This window comes from Sordaria macrospora, chromosome 1 (assembly GCF_033870435.1).
Source record: "Sordaria macrospora chromosome 1, complete sequence".
Taxonomy (NCBI): Eukaryota; Fungi; Ascomycota; class Sordariomycetes; order Sordariales; family Sordariaceae; genus Sordaria; species Sordaria macrospora.
The window spans coordinates 1605210-1619455 of record NC_089371.1 but is presented as its reverse complement, the minus strand read 5'-3'; the positions used below and the strand labels follow the sequence as shown (position 1 = coordinate 1619455).

The window sequence follows — 14246 nt, the reverse complement described above, 5'->3', positions numbered from 1 at the left end:
GACTGCAAAACCAACTACTGGTTAGGTGAGGCGTACTGTGTTGGTGTTGCTGTTGGTGCTGGTGGCGGGTCTACCCCGACGACGACGACTACGACAACCACTAAACCCACGACGGCGACGACGGCCAAGCCCACGCATCCTGGGCCTACCATGTCCGGCTCGCCAGGTAACTGCAACAAGTGGTCGCTTGTGACTGACGGCCTGACGTGCACGGCGTTGGCGAGCCAGGCGGGGATTACGCTGCAGCAGTTTTTGGCGTGGAATCTGGCGGTGAGTAGCGATTGTGTGACGAATTATTGGTTGGGGGAGGCGTATTGTATTGGTGTTAGTAGTGCTTAGTGCTTAGTTTAGTATGGGGAGGGAGGGGAGGGGAGGGTAAGTAATGCTGCTGGTGCTGCTGGTGCTGCTGGTGGTGGTGGTTACTAGCGAGGTAGGTAGGTAGTAACGAGTTTGACTATATAGGGAGGGGGAGTATAGACACTTAAGAATCGATTGAAGAAGTTTTGGCTGGCTGTGTCTGTCTTCTTTTCTGCTTGTCGGTAATCGTAGCGGTGAGCAGCGCGATTGTCCGCCGGCCCTTTGTTAATTGAATTTGGAAATCGACTGTGTGGCCTACCGGCCAATCTGATGAGAATCAGATATAGTCCTCGGGATCCTGCTCCCTCTCTTCCACAAACTCAAACGCTTTCCACTCCATGTTCTTCTCCCCGTCTCCGTCTCCGCCCACAAGATGCTCAAACGCCTTGATGACTCGCTTCTCCGGCCTCCAGTCCTCACCGACCTGCCACGTCACTTTTCCTTTCCCATCTCCTCCTCCTCCAACGGCAGGCGCCGCCTCGTATCTCACGCCCCATCGGAACATGACCGTCTCGTCCTCATACGAAGTCGGAGGCACGTCATCACTCCCTTCATACTCCCCCGCCCTCTCCTTGGAGGGCCGCCACGTAAGCCAGGTAAATAGCTCGGCGTCTCGAAGGGCGGGCATCTTTTGCCCACGTTGCAGAGACGAGGCAAACGCCAAGAGCAAAGGGTTGATGCGTTCGGCAATAGGGCGCAGACGGAACATGTCGGGGCTGCGAAGGTCGTATATGTCGGGTGCATCGCCGCTGTACTCTTCCTCCTCGTGGGACATCAGCTCGTGCGTCTTCTCGTCGTTGTCGTCGTCGTCGTCGTCGCCGTCGTCGTCGTCGTCGTCTTCCTGGCCGGGCGGGGGCGGGTAGTGCTCCTTCTCTCTCTGTGTGATGGCGAACCCTGTCGGGTGGGGATCTTCCCCTCGCGGACCGGAAAAGTACCAGCGGCCGTCGGGCGCGCACGGGTGGAATTCCACCTTGAGGTGACGCATGTGTGGCCATGACAAACCGCCGGAAGGAAAAAGGTCGGGGGTGATGAGCGCGCGGACGTCTAGTTCCTCCAGCCGACTTCCCAGGTCCCGCAGGCCAAGAGACACAGGGTCCATGTCTTCAAACTCCTCGTTGGTCGAGGATGAGCCAACAAGGTCGGGCATCTGCGCCGCTTGGTCCATCTCGTCCCCATGGGAGCTGGGCCTCCAGAACCAGAGACGGACCTTGGCGAGGGAGGACGGCAACAAGGGCATGGCATGACGCACAGCGCGGGCGAACTCGGCGCGGTCATCGCGCCAAGGACCTGGCCAGACGCGGGAAATAATGCGCAGTGCCTTGGATGTGAAGGCAACAGGGAGGCGCTCCCACAGCCAGGGGCAGTCCAGCTCACGGAGTTGAGGGAGGCGGGTGGTGAGGTCGAGGGGCGTGCGTAAGGAGACGGGCCGCATGTTGATCGGGTCAGAGGTAGAATCCCGGTCGGGGAGGATGCGCAGCTGAGTGACACGGTGGAGGAGGGGCAGGCTGTCCGGGTTCTGGACGGTGAGGTGGCGGGTGTGGAAGGCGCGGTGCAAGCAGTCTAGGTGGGGTTCGAAGGACTGGTTGAGAACGCATATGACGGGCCGAAGGCATTCGTCTGGGCGGCAGAGGTCCAGGTCTTCCGAGGACGGCCTGTCTGCCATGTCCTCGAGGTTGTGCAGTGCGTTGAAGAAGGCGTGCACTTGGGCTGAAAAGTGGGCGTTGACCGTCTCGAACTCGGCGGCCGGCTCCCTACACGGGAGGGGCGCGTCAGGCCGGTTGAGAAGCACCGGCATTTCCACCTCGAGTTCGCACGCCCCAAAGACCATCTTGTCGCGTCCGGGCGGTAGGCGCGCATTGCAGGCGCGCACATTTTCAACGAGAGCTTCGAGGATGGCGTCTTTGGAGGGCGACGTGGCTACCTGAATGTGTTGGGACGTCATCGTGTAGGTGTTGTGTGAGCCTGTGATTCATGTAAAATGAAGAATCCAAGAAAGAGGTGAGATTAAGCTTTGTACGCCCGCCGCCAAGAGTCACTCTTCCAAGGTAGGTAATTCAATTACCTAGGTGGTATTGAAGTGGTCAATGTAGGTATCATTATATGTCCCGGTTGGAAATGGTTGAAAGATGATCCTTCCTTAGCGCCTAGATTTCTCTAGTCTCATTCACTCGGCTACCTACGTATAGTCCTTGCGTTTCTCTTTATACCTCAGCTGTGGGTCCAAGTGTAATACCGTTGGTAGGGTATAATGAAACGTTGTGACAATATATGTCTTGTTTGATTGTGTATAAAGTGATGATGTAAAAGGAAAGTGACGGCAGAAAGCCAGTCGCCCGTACGCAGGAAATATCCGTCCTGGGCGCGCAGAGCACGAGCTACAGGATGGTTCGAGCTCCAGGCCTATGCAACGGCTTTTGATCTACTCATACACCTATAAAAGAAAGGAGAGTAGAGGGTTATAAGTATTCTATGGTACTAGTAGCAGTTTGTAACTTTTGGAAAGTTCACTCACTGACAGCATCGTGAGGTGAGCCATTAGAAGAACATATACCTACCTATCAGAGATTTGGTTTCCGCTACTGTGGAAATTGCACATGAACTGATTAAAGGGACCTTCCGGCTTACACATGCATAGAGGATGTCTACTCTCAGTGTTGGTTAATTGCGGTCATCACGTCGATCTCCCGTCACTTGGTCAATGTGAAGAGGACAATTATGAAGTTCGGTTGGATGGATACGAATACTATACATGTTTAACTCGAACGACCACATGAGGTGAGGCTAAGCTATGTAGTGAAACATTGGACCTGGTGGTCAACCGCCAAGATCTTGCACTTAAACAGTGCCCATATGTGCCACTAAAGGTTATTATACATCCCATGAAGTATATCACAGTATCCCCGGTGTGCTCCACGTTGGTCAAATGCATGAGGATAACGGCTATGACAAGACCACCACATCGGTACTCTGTCCGCAATGAGACACACAAATTCCCGTCCGTTAGATGGTTGAGGCTAAGGGCAAGGATCGATTTCGATCAAAATCCTCACAATAAAGTCCAGCACTATGGTTACCTGACCTGAAAAAAACGGGAGAAGCTCAAGTGGCAACACTCGGAAACATTTTACAAGTTTGACAGACAGTAGTACTAATGCCATTACAGATCATGCTGGCTCCGATCTTTATCCCCATCTTGATGAACGCTTTCAACCCAGACAGCAGACAGCAGGCTGCTGAGTTTTGCTGCTCAAACAACCCCTGCTCGAGGTTCTTCCACTGCAGCAGCCATTGCTTGACGGATATCAAAGTTAATAAGCTGCAGTATAGTCCTGTTACGCCTAATCAGGACGTCCACAGCATTATCGACCCACTCATCTAGATCCTCTCGCCCGACAATGTGCTCGGGGATGTTCGTCGCGGGCTCCAACCTCCACGGTGCTTCGTGAAACCAAGGTCGAAGGAGGGTCAGGACAGTTTCCCAGCCCGGAGTAGGAAGAGGAGGTTCTGTATTGACCATTCTCTCCACGTCGCGGATCGTCGCCGGAGGAGGTGGAGGAGGTTGAAGGGGGTCAGGAACCCACGGGGGGCGATCCAGTAAGAGATTGTCGAGGGGATCAAGAGGTTGGTGTTCGGCTGTACCATCTTCTAGCATTTGCATGAAGAGTTCGTCTTCGTCGTGTGTCCGATGTCCTCTGGTGGGGAAATGGTGTGCACGAGGGATTACTGGGGGAGGAGCCCAGAAAGCGCCGTGTGAATCATCGACGTCGCGTGGCTCAGGGACTGGGCCGCGGGGGAGAATAATAAAGGCACCATCCCAGAGGAGGTCATCTACCTGATACTCTTCATGAGCAGGGAGAAACCCATTTGGGAAGACTGGCGGCACGTCGTGATCAGCCTCCCAATGGAACAGAGCCGGAGGTGGATGTGGGCCAAAGACTATCGGTCCACCAGCTTCTTCTTCCATTGCTTCACCCTCCTCCACAATGTCGAACCACGTTTCCTCCAGGACTTCAGAAAATACATCCTCGATATCGTTTTCGCGGGCTTCTGCAGGCCCAGGAGGGGGCAGATGAGTATGGCCAGTTCTGCGCATCCATTCATGGGCAACAAACGCCGCCCACATATCTGGAGAGGCGAGGATCATGGCACTGAAGCTATGGAGAGTCATGTCGTATTCGTTAAGTGCATCGGGGAAAAGAAGTACCTAAGCCCGCTCCCTCCGTACTGCCCTCATGTCTTGCGCAAACAACCTCAGATCGTGCATAGGGTCACGAACGTTACCGTTACCGTTGCCATTGCCGTTTGCAACATGATCCGCAATACCAGCAACACCCATAAACATCCCTCGGTCCACTCCTTGCATCCAAGGAGGGAGAAACATGTCGGGGTGAAGGCGACCAGGATTGCGACCTACTTGCTCCTGGCCTGGTTCGTTGGCTTCGGCCCCAGGATGATGTCGGGCAGCTCTGCCGCGGACGACTCTGAGGCGGTTTCTAAGAAACTGCGGCGGGAGTAAACCGTGGTTGGCGGCTTCGAAAAAATTCCGGGGGTCGGCGTTCGCATTCTGAGGGTCTATCAGGTCGACAAAGGGATCTCGCTCCGTACACTCGGGTTTGTGACGACAGTAGAGAAAGCCATGTTCGTTTCGTTGGAAGGGGGCTAGGCATATGTAGCACCATTCGTGGGAGCAGATACCTGTGAGGAATACAGTCAATAAGTTGGTTTAAGGAGACGGGCATGGTAATCGAACTTACAAGTGATGTGGTTGCAACCAGAAAACTTGTGGACGGCCTTGTTGCACGACGGGCACTTTTTGCTAGACTTGATGATCTCTGCCTCGGATGCCCTCTCGTCCTTCTTCTTTTGAACGTTACGCTTGTCATACTCCTCGCAGGTTTCGCCAGAGTGCCAGGGTACGTCGTGCTTAATGCAATGTGATGTCTTGCAGGCCTTGCACTTGAAGCGCACACATCTGACATCGTCAATCTGGCCGGAGCTACACTTGGCCGATTTACACCATCGAAAGTTTGGAATGTTTCCGAGGGCTGCTCGGGTAGCCAGCTCATCGTACCGTTGAAAAATGCTTTTTGATGCGTTTCTCTTGACATCTGCGAACTGAAGGGGTTTGGGGCACTCCGGACACTTAATCCGATCCCACATCTTGGTCTCCAGCTCCGAGGCGATCCATTGGCCCAAGCAGGCGCTGCAAATCGTTGGTTTGTGGGCGCATCCAGATGTAATCTCGTAGGCCATGACGCTCAGATTTTTGTTGTCAAGGCAGACGCTACAGGTTTCGTCGGGTAGGAGCCATGCTTCCTCGGTCGAGAAGATCTTGGCTGCCTGGATAGGAAGTTCGAGCTCGTACGTCTTTCCCCAACACATGCGTGTAGTCTTACTGACACGCGTATCGTTGAGCGTCAAAATAAGTTCTGACCAGTGGGCGTTAAAACCGGTCTTCCCCCGTGAGCGAACGTTCCGAAATAGGCGAGAATCAAGGTGATGCTGCCAGCGCCGAACACTCATTCCGTCATAGAAGTAATGCGACTCTGGATGATAGACGTAACGCCTTCCGAGGCCGTTAATCACAGCATATGCGTTCGTCCGCGCAATGTGATAACTAATCCAACAGCAAAGCCAGTGTTTCTTGACTTCTGAGACCACCCAGCTGTCTCCTTGCAACTGACCAGGTCGTGTTCCGCCTCGAGCCACCAGCAACACCCTGTCCGGATCAGAGATGGACATGAACGTCGCAATTTTGCGTCTCAACTCGCCTACCGTGGCGCCTATATCGATTGCCTGGACGAGTTGAGTCGCGAGCTCTGGGGGAATTGGCTGGTTGTTCGCATCCTTGTACTGGCTGAATTTCCACTGGTCAACCTCGGCAGAAGATCTGGACATGCGGTACCAGATCTTGGAAGACGAGGGAACGAGCACATGTTCGAAATTGAGTACTTTGCCGTCCACATAGAAAGTGAAGTGAGCAGCCGTAGCGATGGGGTGGCCCTTGTCTTGATAACGGCGTCGGATGAGCTGTTCGAGCTTAGCAACTGTAGAACCAGGCCAAACACTGAACTTCAAGTTCGGTTGTCGATCATCCAAAGGCTTCAGCTCGACGTCCACGGTTGACGGTAGGGGCGGCGCCCGTCCGCGACGTAGGTGGTATCGATCAAGCTCCGACTGTCTACGATCCTTCAGCAGACGATCCTTCTCGGCCTCGATCTGACGGCGCTTGCCGGGGGAAAGGCGTAATCCGAAGAGAGGCAGGAACAGGCCGGTATGGCGAGACTCTCTGCTGGCATGGCCGCCTGCTACTCCGTTGGTAGTCGACGTATTGCTATTATTGTTATTGTTGTTGTTGCTTTCTGGGGTTTTCAAGCCCCGCTTTGATTCCTTGCTAGGCGCCATAACGAACCACGACTCCTTGCGACGACCGTGAACAACCTCTTTCCATCACAACTGTGGTATCGTTTTGTGACCGGTGTGTCGTCGAGATGGGGTGAGGTTGTTGGAAGGTGAGGTTATGGCGAGGAATGTAAGCGGCCGCAGGGTGTCTTTGTCAGCCGGAAAAGTGTGGTTTCACGAAGACGATTTGTTCTTCAACGAAGGTGAGTGAGTGGCCATGCGCGTCGCAAGGCAAACCCGATGACTGTTTGGGGCGACGGTTGAATGGAAGTGAAGGCAAAGCTCAGACGAGGGGTCAGAGGGGCGTATGGCACGCATTTTGGATCCTCGACCCAACCCGTGACGGTGGACTCGGGACGAAAGACGACGAAGGTTTGAAAGTGGAAGTCGTCGGAGGCACGTCGATAGCCGATAGATGCCCGGCACCGCCGCTTGCCTGCCAGCCTGAATGAGTGTGAGAGTAAAATGTAGAAGCCACGATTAAAAAGCAGGGCAGGCAGGAACTTCCTTCTCCAAGTGGTCCAAAAGATGGAAAATGGCAGATGCAAAGTGTGCGACTGATTTCTCACGAGTGGTTGCCACCAAGGCAGAAGCGACTGGCGAATGCATCTTCAGCAACTGACACCCATATGATCGGCTGACCAATGAGCATTGCAGGATGCAGATTCCCCTTGACGGCGTTGGCCAGTGGCATCACCACAGCCAATCGGTCCACGCCAAACGACCTCTGACCTCAGTGGACGAGAAAGTTCGTCGCCCTGATTATCGCGTCCATGATCGATGCACCTTTTATCCATTTCGACGACTCGACCACCGCTACCGACCTGACCTGGTTTTCTCGAGTCATCTTGGGCACTCATCCGACGGCCTACGGTAGCCAGGCACTCACTCGAGATTGGACTACACTACCTATGCAGAATAACCCAAATCGAGGGTTGGGTATTTTTTCAGTTGTCTGACCTTACTCAACCAAGATATTTGAATGTTGCTGCTGGGGTAGAACTACCTAAAAGCTGTTCCCCGCATTGCATGGCACCTGTCACATATTGATGATTTGACATCCAGAGAAAGTCATCCGGCATCCATCCATGTTCGAGATAAATTCTTTTGGTACGGCCGGGATGGTTTGGAAATCCGGGATTTCATGGTCATTGGTCGCCCTGGCTACCGAGAATAACTGCACATGGTGTGTACCTGTTATGTAGGGTGCCTATCAGTTTCGGGATCGGGATGTCAAACTCAGGAACAGGAACCCGAACAGCAACTACTGAACTGCGATCGACGAACCTATGTCCGGTTACCTGCGCAGAAAGTTGCCCCAAGCCTGATCAAGCACAATAACATTCGGCAGGTTATGATGGTCACTGTTGTTACTTTTGTGGCAAGCGGACCTTCAAACTGAAAAGAACAAGACTTGTGACAATCTCAACCAAGTCTTGACAAATGTCAAGGCTTTGAGCATGGGAATTTTCGTCTGGTAGAAGTCTGTTGTACTATAGTACATAGGCTATTGCCTCCCGTCGCTGATAGATACTGGGCGCAACCCGAAAAGGAGAAAAAAATATTGATTTCAACCCTTAATGTTGACGTTGACTGATCAACAGATCAACACCAGGATTACAATCCATTCACCTCTTCAAGGAGCAGACATACAACGATTACCAACTAGAACCACCTACTATATCTTATTCTAGATAAGTCAGTGTGACAACCTGCGTTTACGTCAGCCTTCGTTCAGTCAGTCTCTTTTCCTACGTATCCTCATCTTGGAACCATGCAGACGTTGTCATTAACCGTACATATACACAGCTAACTATACACTTCCGCTTGCTTATGACCCTTTCTAGCCTTCTACATATATCTACCGCGCGCCATGAAACTGAAAAAAAAGAAAGGAAACCACAAAAAGATACTCTAAAATAAAATAAGAAATACTACCGTGTCGTTGTTCTTTCCCGCATCGTACATATTCTTAAGCCAGACCCCTCTCTCTCTGTCTCTCCTCCCACTCCTTCTTCCTCTTCTTCCTCTTCTTCCTCTTCTTCCTCTTCTTCCTCTTCTTCCTCTTCTTCCTCTTCTTCCTCTTCTTCCTCTTCTTCCTCTTCTTCCTCTTCTTCCTCTTCTTCCTCTTCTTCCTCTTCTTCTTCATCTTCTTCATCTTCAGAATTCCCATCTAAATCCAGAAACGTGATCGTTCCATTTTCGACCATTAACTGATGTGTATGCTCGATTACCGGCGCTTGCTGCACACCCAGTGCTGCAAGTCCCCGTTCTGCCGCTCCTTCCTCCTCCTCATCTTCCGAGTCCGCGTGCAACTCGGCCGCGCTATTGTAGAAGGCGTCCTGGAAAAAAGGGTACCCGGCCATGTCCATTCCAACCGGCGTCGCATCAGCCGGAAGGTGCCCAAGATATGACTCACGTTGCTGATACGCGGAAACTCCACCTCCTGATCGTACATCTCGTTGATCCATTCGTGATGGCGAGCGCTTTGACGTCGACCGAGATCTTCCGTGTTCGCGTCCACCAGCAGCAGCTTGCCCCCGGGCCTCAGCGCGCCCCTGAACTGCACGAACCAGTTGACCTCATCCCATTCGGTGGGATGCACCGCTTCCTGCACGAGATCTTCGGCCGTCAGCTCCTTTTCGTGAGGCCACCAATCAGGTCCGGTTCGCAGGCCGGCGATAACGAGCAGCCGCAGGTTCTTTCCCCGGAGCCTTTGCGCTAGTCCTATCACCTCCTGCGTCTGCCACCGGCTCTCGTTGATGACTTCTTTGGGAACGTTCCTCAGGTCGAGGTCGAGGGTCTCGAGATTGGTCAGGGCCTGGTAGTCAACGTACAACGGCACCATGTTCTCGAAAGCCAGCCGGTGTTTGAGCGCGATCGTAGACTCCCGTGCCGTGCCGGTCGGCGGGTCCGTGCGAGGCAAAATACCGAAACCATCGTCATCAACACCTTGCCACGGGTCGCAACGGGTATTGGAGTTGATCATGAGGTGGCGGATATCTCTGTACAGAAACCGCCTCTCGTGGCCAGGGGATTCTGGAGCCAGATTCTTCTTTACTGAGTCAAAGGGTCCCGCCTTGATGGCTGCGGAAATGGGCGAGGACGGTCCCTGGCCTGAGTGCACCCTCAAATAACCCGAGTCATCAAACCTCTCCGTGAACCCTTCAACGAAGGGCAAGAGTCCGACCATCTCATCCCCCCAGCTGACCAGCCCCTCGAGCCCGCTCATCAACCGTCTCTTCAAACATCTTTGCGTGAACCTTCCGAGCCACTTCGCTGGCCTTTGTTTCAAGACGACCAGCCTGTCCGGCCTCATCGCTCTCTCCCTCTTCACCTCCCTGCACAAAAACCTTCCGTGGCTCGTATGCCGTATGCTGTTCAAGAAGGCATGTTCTCCCTTGATCTCCGCCGCCTTACACAAGCTATCCCACCACTCGGGCGGACTTCTTTTCCCGTCTCTTCCATTTCCGCGATAACCCATCCCGTTCCTGAGCCTTCCAGTCCAAGGCCCTCCCTCTACGCCCCGTTCCAGCTTCCCCTCCCATTCCCAATCCCACGCCGCAATGTCCTCGTGCATCACCGTCTTCTCGAACGGAACGCATCCGCACTCTTCACAGTCTTTGTTGTCGAATCCATGTGTGCCGTCTTGAAAGTGGGAACATAGCGCTTTTCTCTTCGAGTGTCCCGCAAAATAACTCTCGATCTCCCCCAAAGACTGTTCTCCTACTCCTCCATGTCCCTGCCCCGCCTGCACCCTCAGTGCTTGTGGGCTCGGAGTGTACACGTCCACTCTTAGTTTTCTCAGGATTTCGTCGAGTTGGGGCTTACTTTGTTGTCGACTGCAGATGTCCCAATCCTGGCAAAACCGGGCGAAAGCGCAGCGGTTCGGGAATGGTACGACCAGAGACTCAACGATCACCAGCGTTTGGATCTCAAGCGGAAGTCCAACGAGTGACCGGTTGACTGGGGTAGGAAGAGGAGGCATAGGAGAAGGAAGAGGAAGCATAGGAGAAGGAAGAAGGGGAGGGCCGGCATCGGGAGCTGCTGTGGCTAATCGCAGTCTCTGGGCGGCCCGTTGGCCGGGAGCCGCTCCGTTGGCTTTTCTTTTAGGTGGCATCTTAATTTTGAGTACGTATTTGCCGTCAGGGCACTTTTCAATGTACGTGGCTTGTTGGAAGATTTGAAACAAGAAAGATAAAACAACAGCAGTCCTGAACAGACATGGTGTGTTGACAATCGGGATTGTTTAAATGCAATCAGCATCTCTGCTAAGTAAGCTCCTGTTCGAAGATTTCTATCAGCAACGTCTCGAGGCAGACAGGGGGCTGTATCGACAATGAGTTACCGACAAAGCGAGCCAGAAAATAGAGGTTCTATATTCGCAATCGCATTGTTCCGAAGCAGCCCCCATCTCTGCTAGCATAGTCCTGTGCAAAGAGTTCTATCAGTGAAAACTCGAGGTAGACAAAGGGCTGTATAGACAACCAGTTGACAAAGGGTCCCAAAAAGAAAAGACTTACCTAATTATATCCCGTTCCCTCAGCTTTCAAGTCACGACACTCACAATGAGATTCAAAGAAAGGGTAGAGGGGCACAACTATGAATTAAGATAAAGGGTATTTGACTGTCACTCTTCCTCAAACCAAACGGGCACCAAACCACGCGCGTACAAGACCCCTCATGTACTTTTCTGCCACCAAAATTATGCGTTAAATTGCCCATTTCTGCTGTCAAACACACCTGACCTCCTCTCCTCAAGCCGTCTGCGTACGTATTAATGCTGCCCTTCAACCTGTTGCCTTGTGTCCAAGGTGGATGCTGCCGCCGCGATGCATGCCTGATCATCTGGTCGGTCCCCAGCCGGACCAAATAAGCCTTCCTAGAGGGTCTTCCTGGGTGGAACATAATACAAAGAACTGAAAATAACCGCCAACGCCGTCGCATCTAAAGCAAACCTAAAAGTAAACTTTTGGAAAGCAACGAGGCACTAAACGTCCGTCATTCCTTCACAAGCTGTGCTGCTTAGATAAGGGCGGCGGCGAAGACACCAGCAGCGACAGCAGCAACACCGTTGCCGAGGAAGGCAGCAGCGTTGGTGGGAGCAGCAAAGCTGCTGCTGACAGCGGTCGAAGAAGCGGCGGCAGCTTCGGAAGTCTCGGCGGTAGCGCCCTTGGTCTCGGTGGGCTTGGCAGCGGAAGTGGTGGCGGCGGCAGACGAGGTGGTCTTGATCTCGGCCTTGGTAGGGTCCTGGGTACCGCAGTTGTCAAAGATGTCCTCCTTGCACTTGTCCTGGCCCATAGCATCGTCCTTGTGGCTGTCGATGCAGGCAGAGTAGGCAGCCTGGCACATGAACTGTAGAGCATTACTGTTAAAAATCTGGCTGCAAGAACAAAAACCTAATCGGGGGACACGTACAGTAGGGATAGTCTGAGTGTACTGGTCGAGTTCGGGGGTGCCGGACTTGCAAGCGCACTCGTACTTCAGAGTGTCCTGTGAGAGAACCTGCGGTCAGTGATGCTTCTTTAAGCGATGCTTCAGGTGAAAACATACGGGCTTGCAGTCGTTGGTCTTGACATCCTTTCCTTGGTTGCAAAGAATCTTGCAGGTGTTATACTGGGCAACACACCACTGGTCTGATGACAGGACGGCGTTAGTATCTCAAGGTGACACGACTTTTTGGGAACTGTGCTACATACTCCTCGTGTTCACGTCAACGGACTCGACGGGGACGGTGAGGTTGCTGTTGGAGGACTGGGCGGCGACAGCAGCGGTGAGCGCGGAGAGCGCGACGAAGATGATGTTCTGACGCATGGTGACTGGCGGTGGGAGGTGAACGTGGTTAATGGGTTGAGGTTGATGTGATGTGGTAGAAGTAGAAGATACTGTTATGTATCGATGTCGGAAAACCCGGACGGGATATTGCTTGTATTAGTTATTAAAATCTGAGAGATGGGTGAAGGCGGGGAATATGTGGCGTTCGCAGAACAAACAGACGGAAGAACTAAAAGAAGAGACGAGAGGGAGGGAGGAGAGATAAGAAGGGAGAAGAGGCGAGTATTAATTGCAATGGAAGGCCGCGGCGGTCGGTGTCGACAAGAACTTGAAATGAAACGATTCTGGGACGGGAAGGCACCCCCGGTTTTTGAAAAAGCCCAAAACGGGAAGGCACGCAGGCCGAGTGTTTAATTGCTCCTGCTGCTGCTGCGAGTTTTTTGGAGCTCGGCCTTTGCACCTGCTGCGTCGGGGTCACGGCTACACACCGTCAACGTTGTAGCCTGGGTACCTGTACATTAGAAATCGGGGACACAGAGTCATAGATCCCGGCTCCCGGCACGCGTTCACGGTCGTCGCCAGAGTGTGTGTGTAAATCCAGAGGCGGGAAGAGGGCGACACAGGCGACGATACAGAGCGCGAGCTCACGATGGGCGACTGACACCGACTGCGCTCCGCTGCAAAAACGGGACAAAACGCCTGCAAATCCGCTGCAACGCTGGCTTGGCAATCCTTGGACAGTGGGCAGACTTGTGGCTGGTGCGACTGCCGGACTGGACAAAACTCACGAACGTGCTGAACCCAAGACCTGAGCCCGTTCTCGGCGGTGGGGCAAGACACTTTTCACGATCCACCGGCGACTCCCCAAAGACTGGATGCGATGGAGAGGCGGCCATCAGGAACCCGATTTGCACCGACGCTAGCGTGCAGCTGGTTTAATGAGCCCATGCAAAACAACTTTGTTCCTGAATGCTCGGTCCTGTCTCCTTGGCCTCCGCCCGTCTCTCACGGTCACGCGGCTGTTGCTCGATTTGACATGGCTCCGATGGGTGAAACGGCTTCTGGTTGCGATGGCAGCGTCATCGTCACATTTCTTTTCAAAGAGAAAAACCTGGGAGAACTTGTATCACGCCCATGCTCCTTGGCCTCCTTGGCCTTTTTCAAGCCACACAGGCCCTCCCCGCTCCACTCCCGACATCAAGACGCGGGCCAGGGCGTTCGACTGGGCGGTCACATCACAAGTGCATTGGAGGCCAATCAATGCGGATCAAGAAAGGGAAATCCCGAAGAGACAAGGGTTCGCGGGCCAACCAGAAAGATAACAGATGCGGCACCAATGGCACCAATGGCCCTTCGCTTGGGAGTTTTTGCTCGGATGGCATGGGAATGTTGGCCAACAACCCAACCCGCCTTCTTCTTTTTTCTTCTCGCGCGGGCTGGCATTGGCCATGGCATCTTTGTTGTTCTGCCCAAGCGCGGGCGGTCAAAGCAATTCCATTGTTCATCGAACCAACAACAAAACATGGGACGAACTGTTGCATTCCGGACCTACCTTGAGTCTCATACTTTTGTTATGTATTCGCAGACGCGAGGCGAGGTCTCTCTACATGGCAGTACATTTTTCGTAAAAAGTCACCGCTAGTCACAATCGCTGCGTAGATCGAGTTGTGGAGCTTCCTTCTTTAGCCCAGCTTACCTGCCCAGCTGAGATC

The 14246-nt window shown here is 53.3% G+C and overlaps 6 protein-coding genes across 6 annotated transcripts; 1 reads left to right on the top strand and 5 right to left on the bottom strand.

Moving 5' to 3' along the window:
* Positions 1-150: 150 nt before the first annotated feature.
* On the top strand, positions 151-426 carry SMAC4_04933 (uncharacterized protein; the record flags this gene model as incomplete). The annotated part of the gene is made up of 2 exons (XM_003352771.1): positions 151-270; positions 352-426. 2 exons carry the CDS (start codon positions 151-153, stop codon positions 424-426), a joined length of 195 nt encoding a protein of 64 aa, XP_003352819.1.
* A 147-nt stretch (positions 427-573) lies between these two features.
* SMAC4_04934 (uncharacterized protein) lies at positions 574-2697 on the bottom strand. The gene is made up of 2 exons (XM_066090210.1): positions 848-2697; positions 574-781 (listed from the first exon to the last, which is right to left on the bottom strand). The coding sequence occupies exons 1-2, from the start codon at positions 2297-2299 to the stop codon at positions 635-637; spliced, it is 1599 nt and encodes a 532-aa protein (XP_065945513.1). The 5' UTR covers positions 2300-2697; the 3' UTR covers positions 574-634.
* A 907-nt stretch (positions 2698-3604) lies between these two features.
* On the bottom strand, positions 3605-4321 carry SMAC4_13022 (uncharacterized protein; the record flags this gene model as incomplete). Its single annotated transcript, XM_066091219.1, has 1 exon — positions 3605-4321. One exon carries the CDS (start codon positions 4319-4321, stop codon positions 3605-3607), a length of 717 nt encoding a protein of 238 aa, XP_065945512.1.
* A 240-nt stretch (positions 4322-4561) lies between these two features.
* On the bottom strand, positions 4562-7317 carry SMAC4_04935 (uncharacterized protein; the record flags this gene model as incomplete). The annotated part of the gene is made up of 2 exons (XM_003352773.2): positions 5112-7317; positions 4562-5052 (listed from the first exon to the last, which is right to left on the bottom strand). The coding sequence occupies exons 1-2, from the start codon at positions 6760-6762 to the stop codon at positions 4562-4564; spliced, it is 2142 nt and encodes a 713-aa protein (XP_003352821.2). The 5' UTR covers positions 6763-7317.
* A 1672-nt stretch (positions 7318-8989) lies between these two features.
* SMAC4_04936 (uncharacterized protein) lies at positions 8990-10856 on the bottom strand (the record flags this gene model as incomplete). The annotated part of the gene is made up of 1 exon (XM_066090211.1): positions 8990-10856. Exon 1 carries the CDS (start codon positions 10766-10768, stop codon positions 8990-8992), a length of 1779 nt encoding a protein of 592 aa, XP_065945511.1. The 5' UTR covers positions 10769-10856.
* Positions 10857-11168: 312 nt separating this feature from the next.
* SMAC4_04937 (uncharacterized protein) lies at positions 11169-13299 on the bottom strand. The gene is made up of 4 exons (XM_003352775.2): positions 12459-13299; positions 12313-12395; positions 12178-12252; positions 11169-12114 (listed from the first exon to the last, which is right to left on the bottom strand). The coding sequence occupies exons 1-4, from the start codon at positions 12571-12573 to the stop codon at positions 11785-11787; spliced, it is 603 nt and encodes a 200-aa protein (XP_003352823.1). The 5' UTR covers positions 12574-13299; the 3' UTR covers positions 11169-11784.
* Between the last annotated feature and the right edge of the window lie 947 nt (positions 13300-14246).

What these genes read in the sequence shown, in the direction of transcription:
- SMAC4_04937 (XM_003352775.2), bottom strand. Translation starts at nt 12,573, where the DNA reads ATGCGTCAGAACATCATCTTCGTCGCGCTCTCCGCGCTCACCGCTGCT. An exon ending in CGTTGACGTGAACACGAGGA is followed by an intron (nt 12,396 to 12,458) that starts GTATGTAGCACA and finishes TCCTGTCATCAG; the next exon opens with ACCAGTGGTGTGTTGCCCAG. An exon ending in AGACCAACGACTGCAAGCCC is followed by an intron (nt 12,253 to 12,312) that starts GTATGTTTTCAC and finishes GTTCTCTCACAG; the next exon opens with GACACTCTGAAGTACGAGTG.
- SMAC4_04934 (XM_066090210.1), bottom strand. Translation starts at nt 2,299, where the DNA reads ATGACGTCCCAACACATTCAGGTAGCCACGTCGCCCTCCAAAGACGCC. An exon ending in CGGTCATGTTCCGATGGGGC is followed by an intron (nt 782 to 847) that starts GTGAGATACGAG and finishes GTGACGTGGCAG; the next exon opens with GTCGGTGAGGACTGGAGGCC.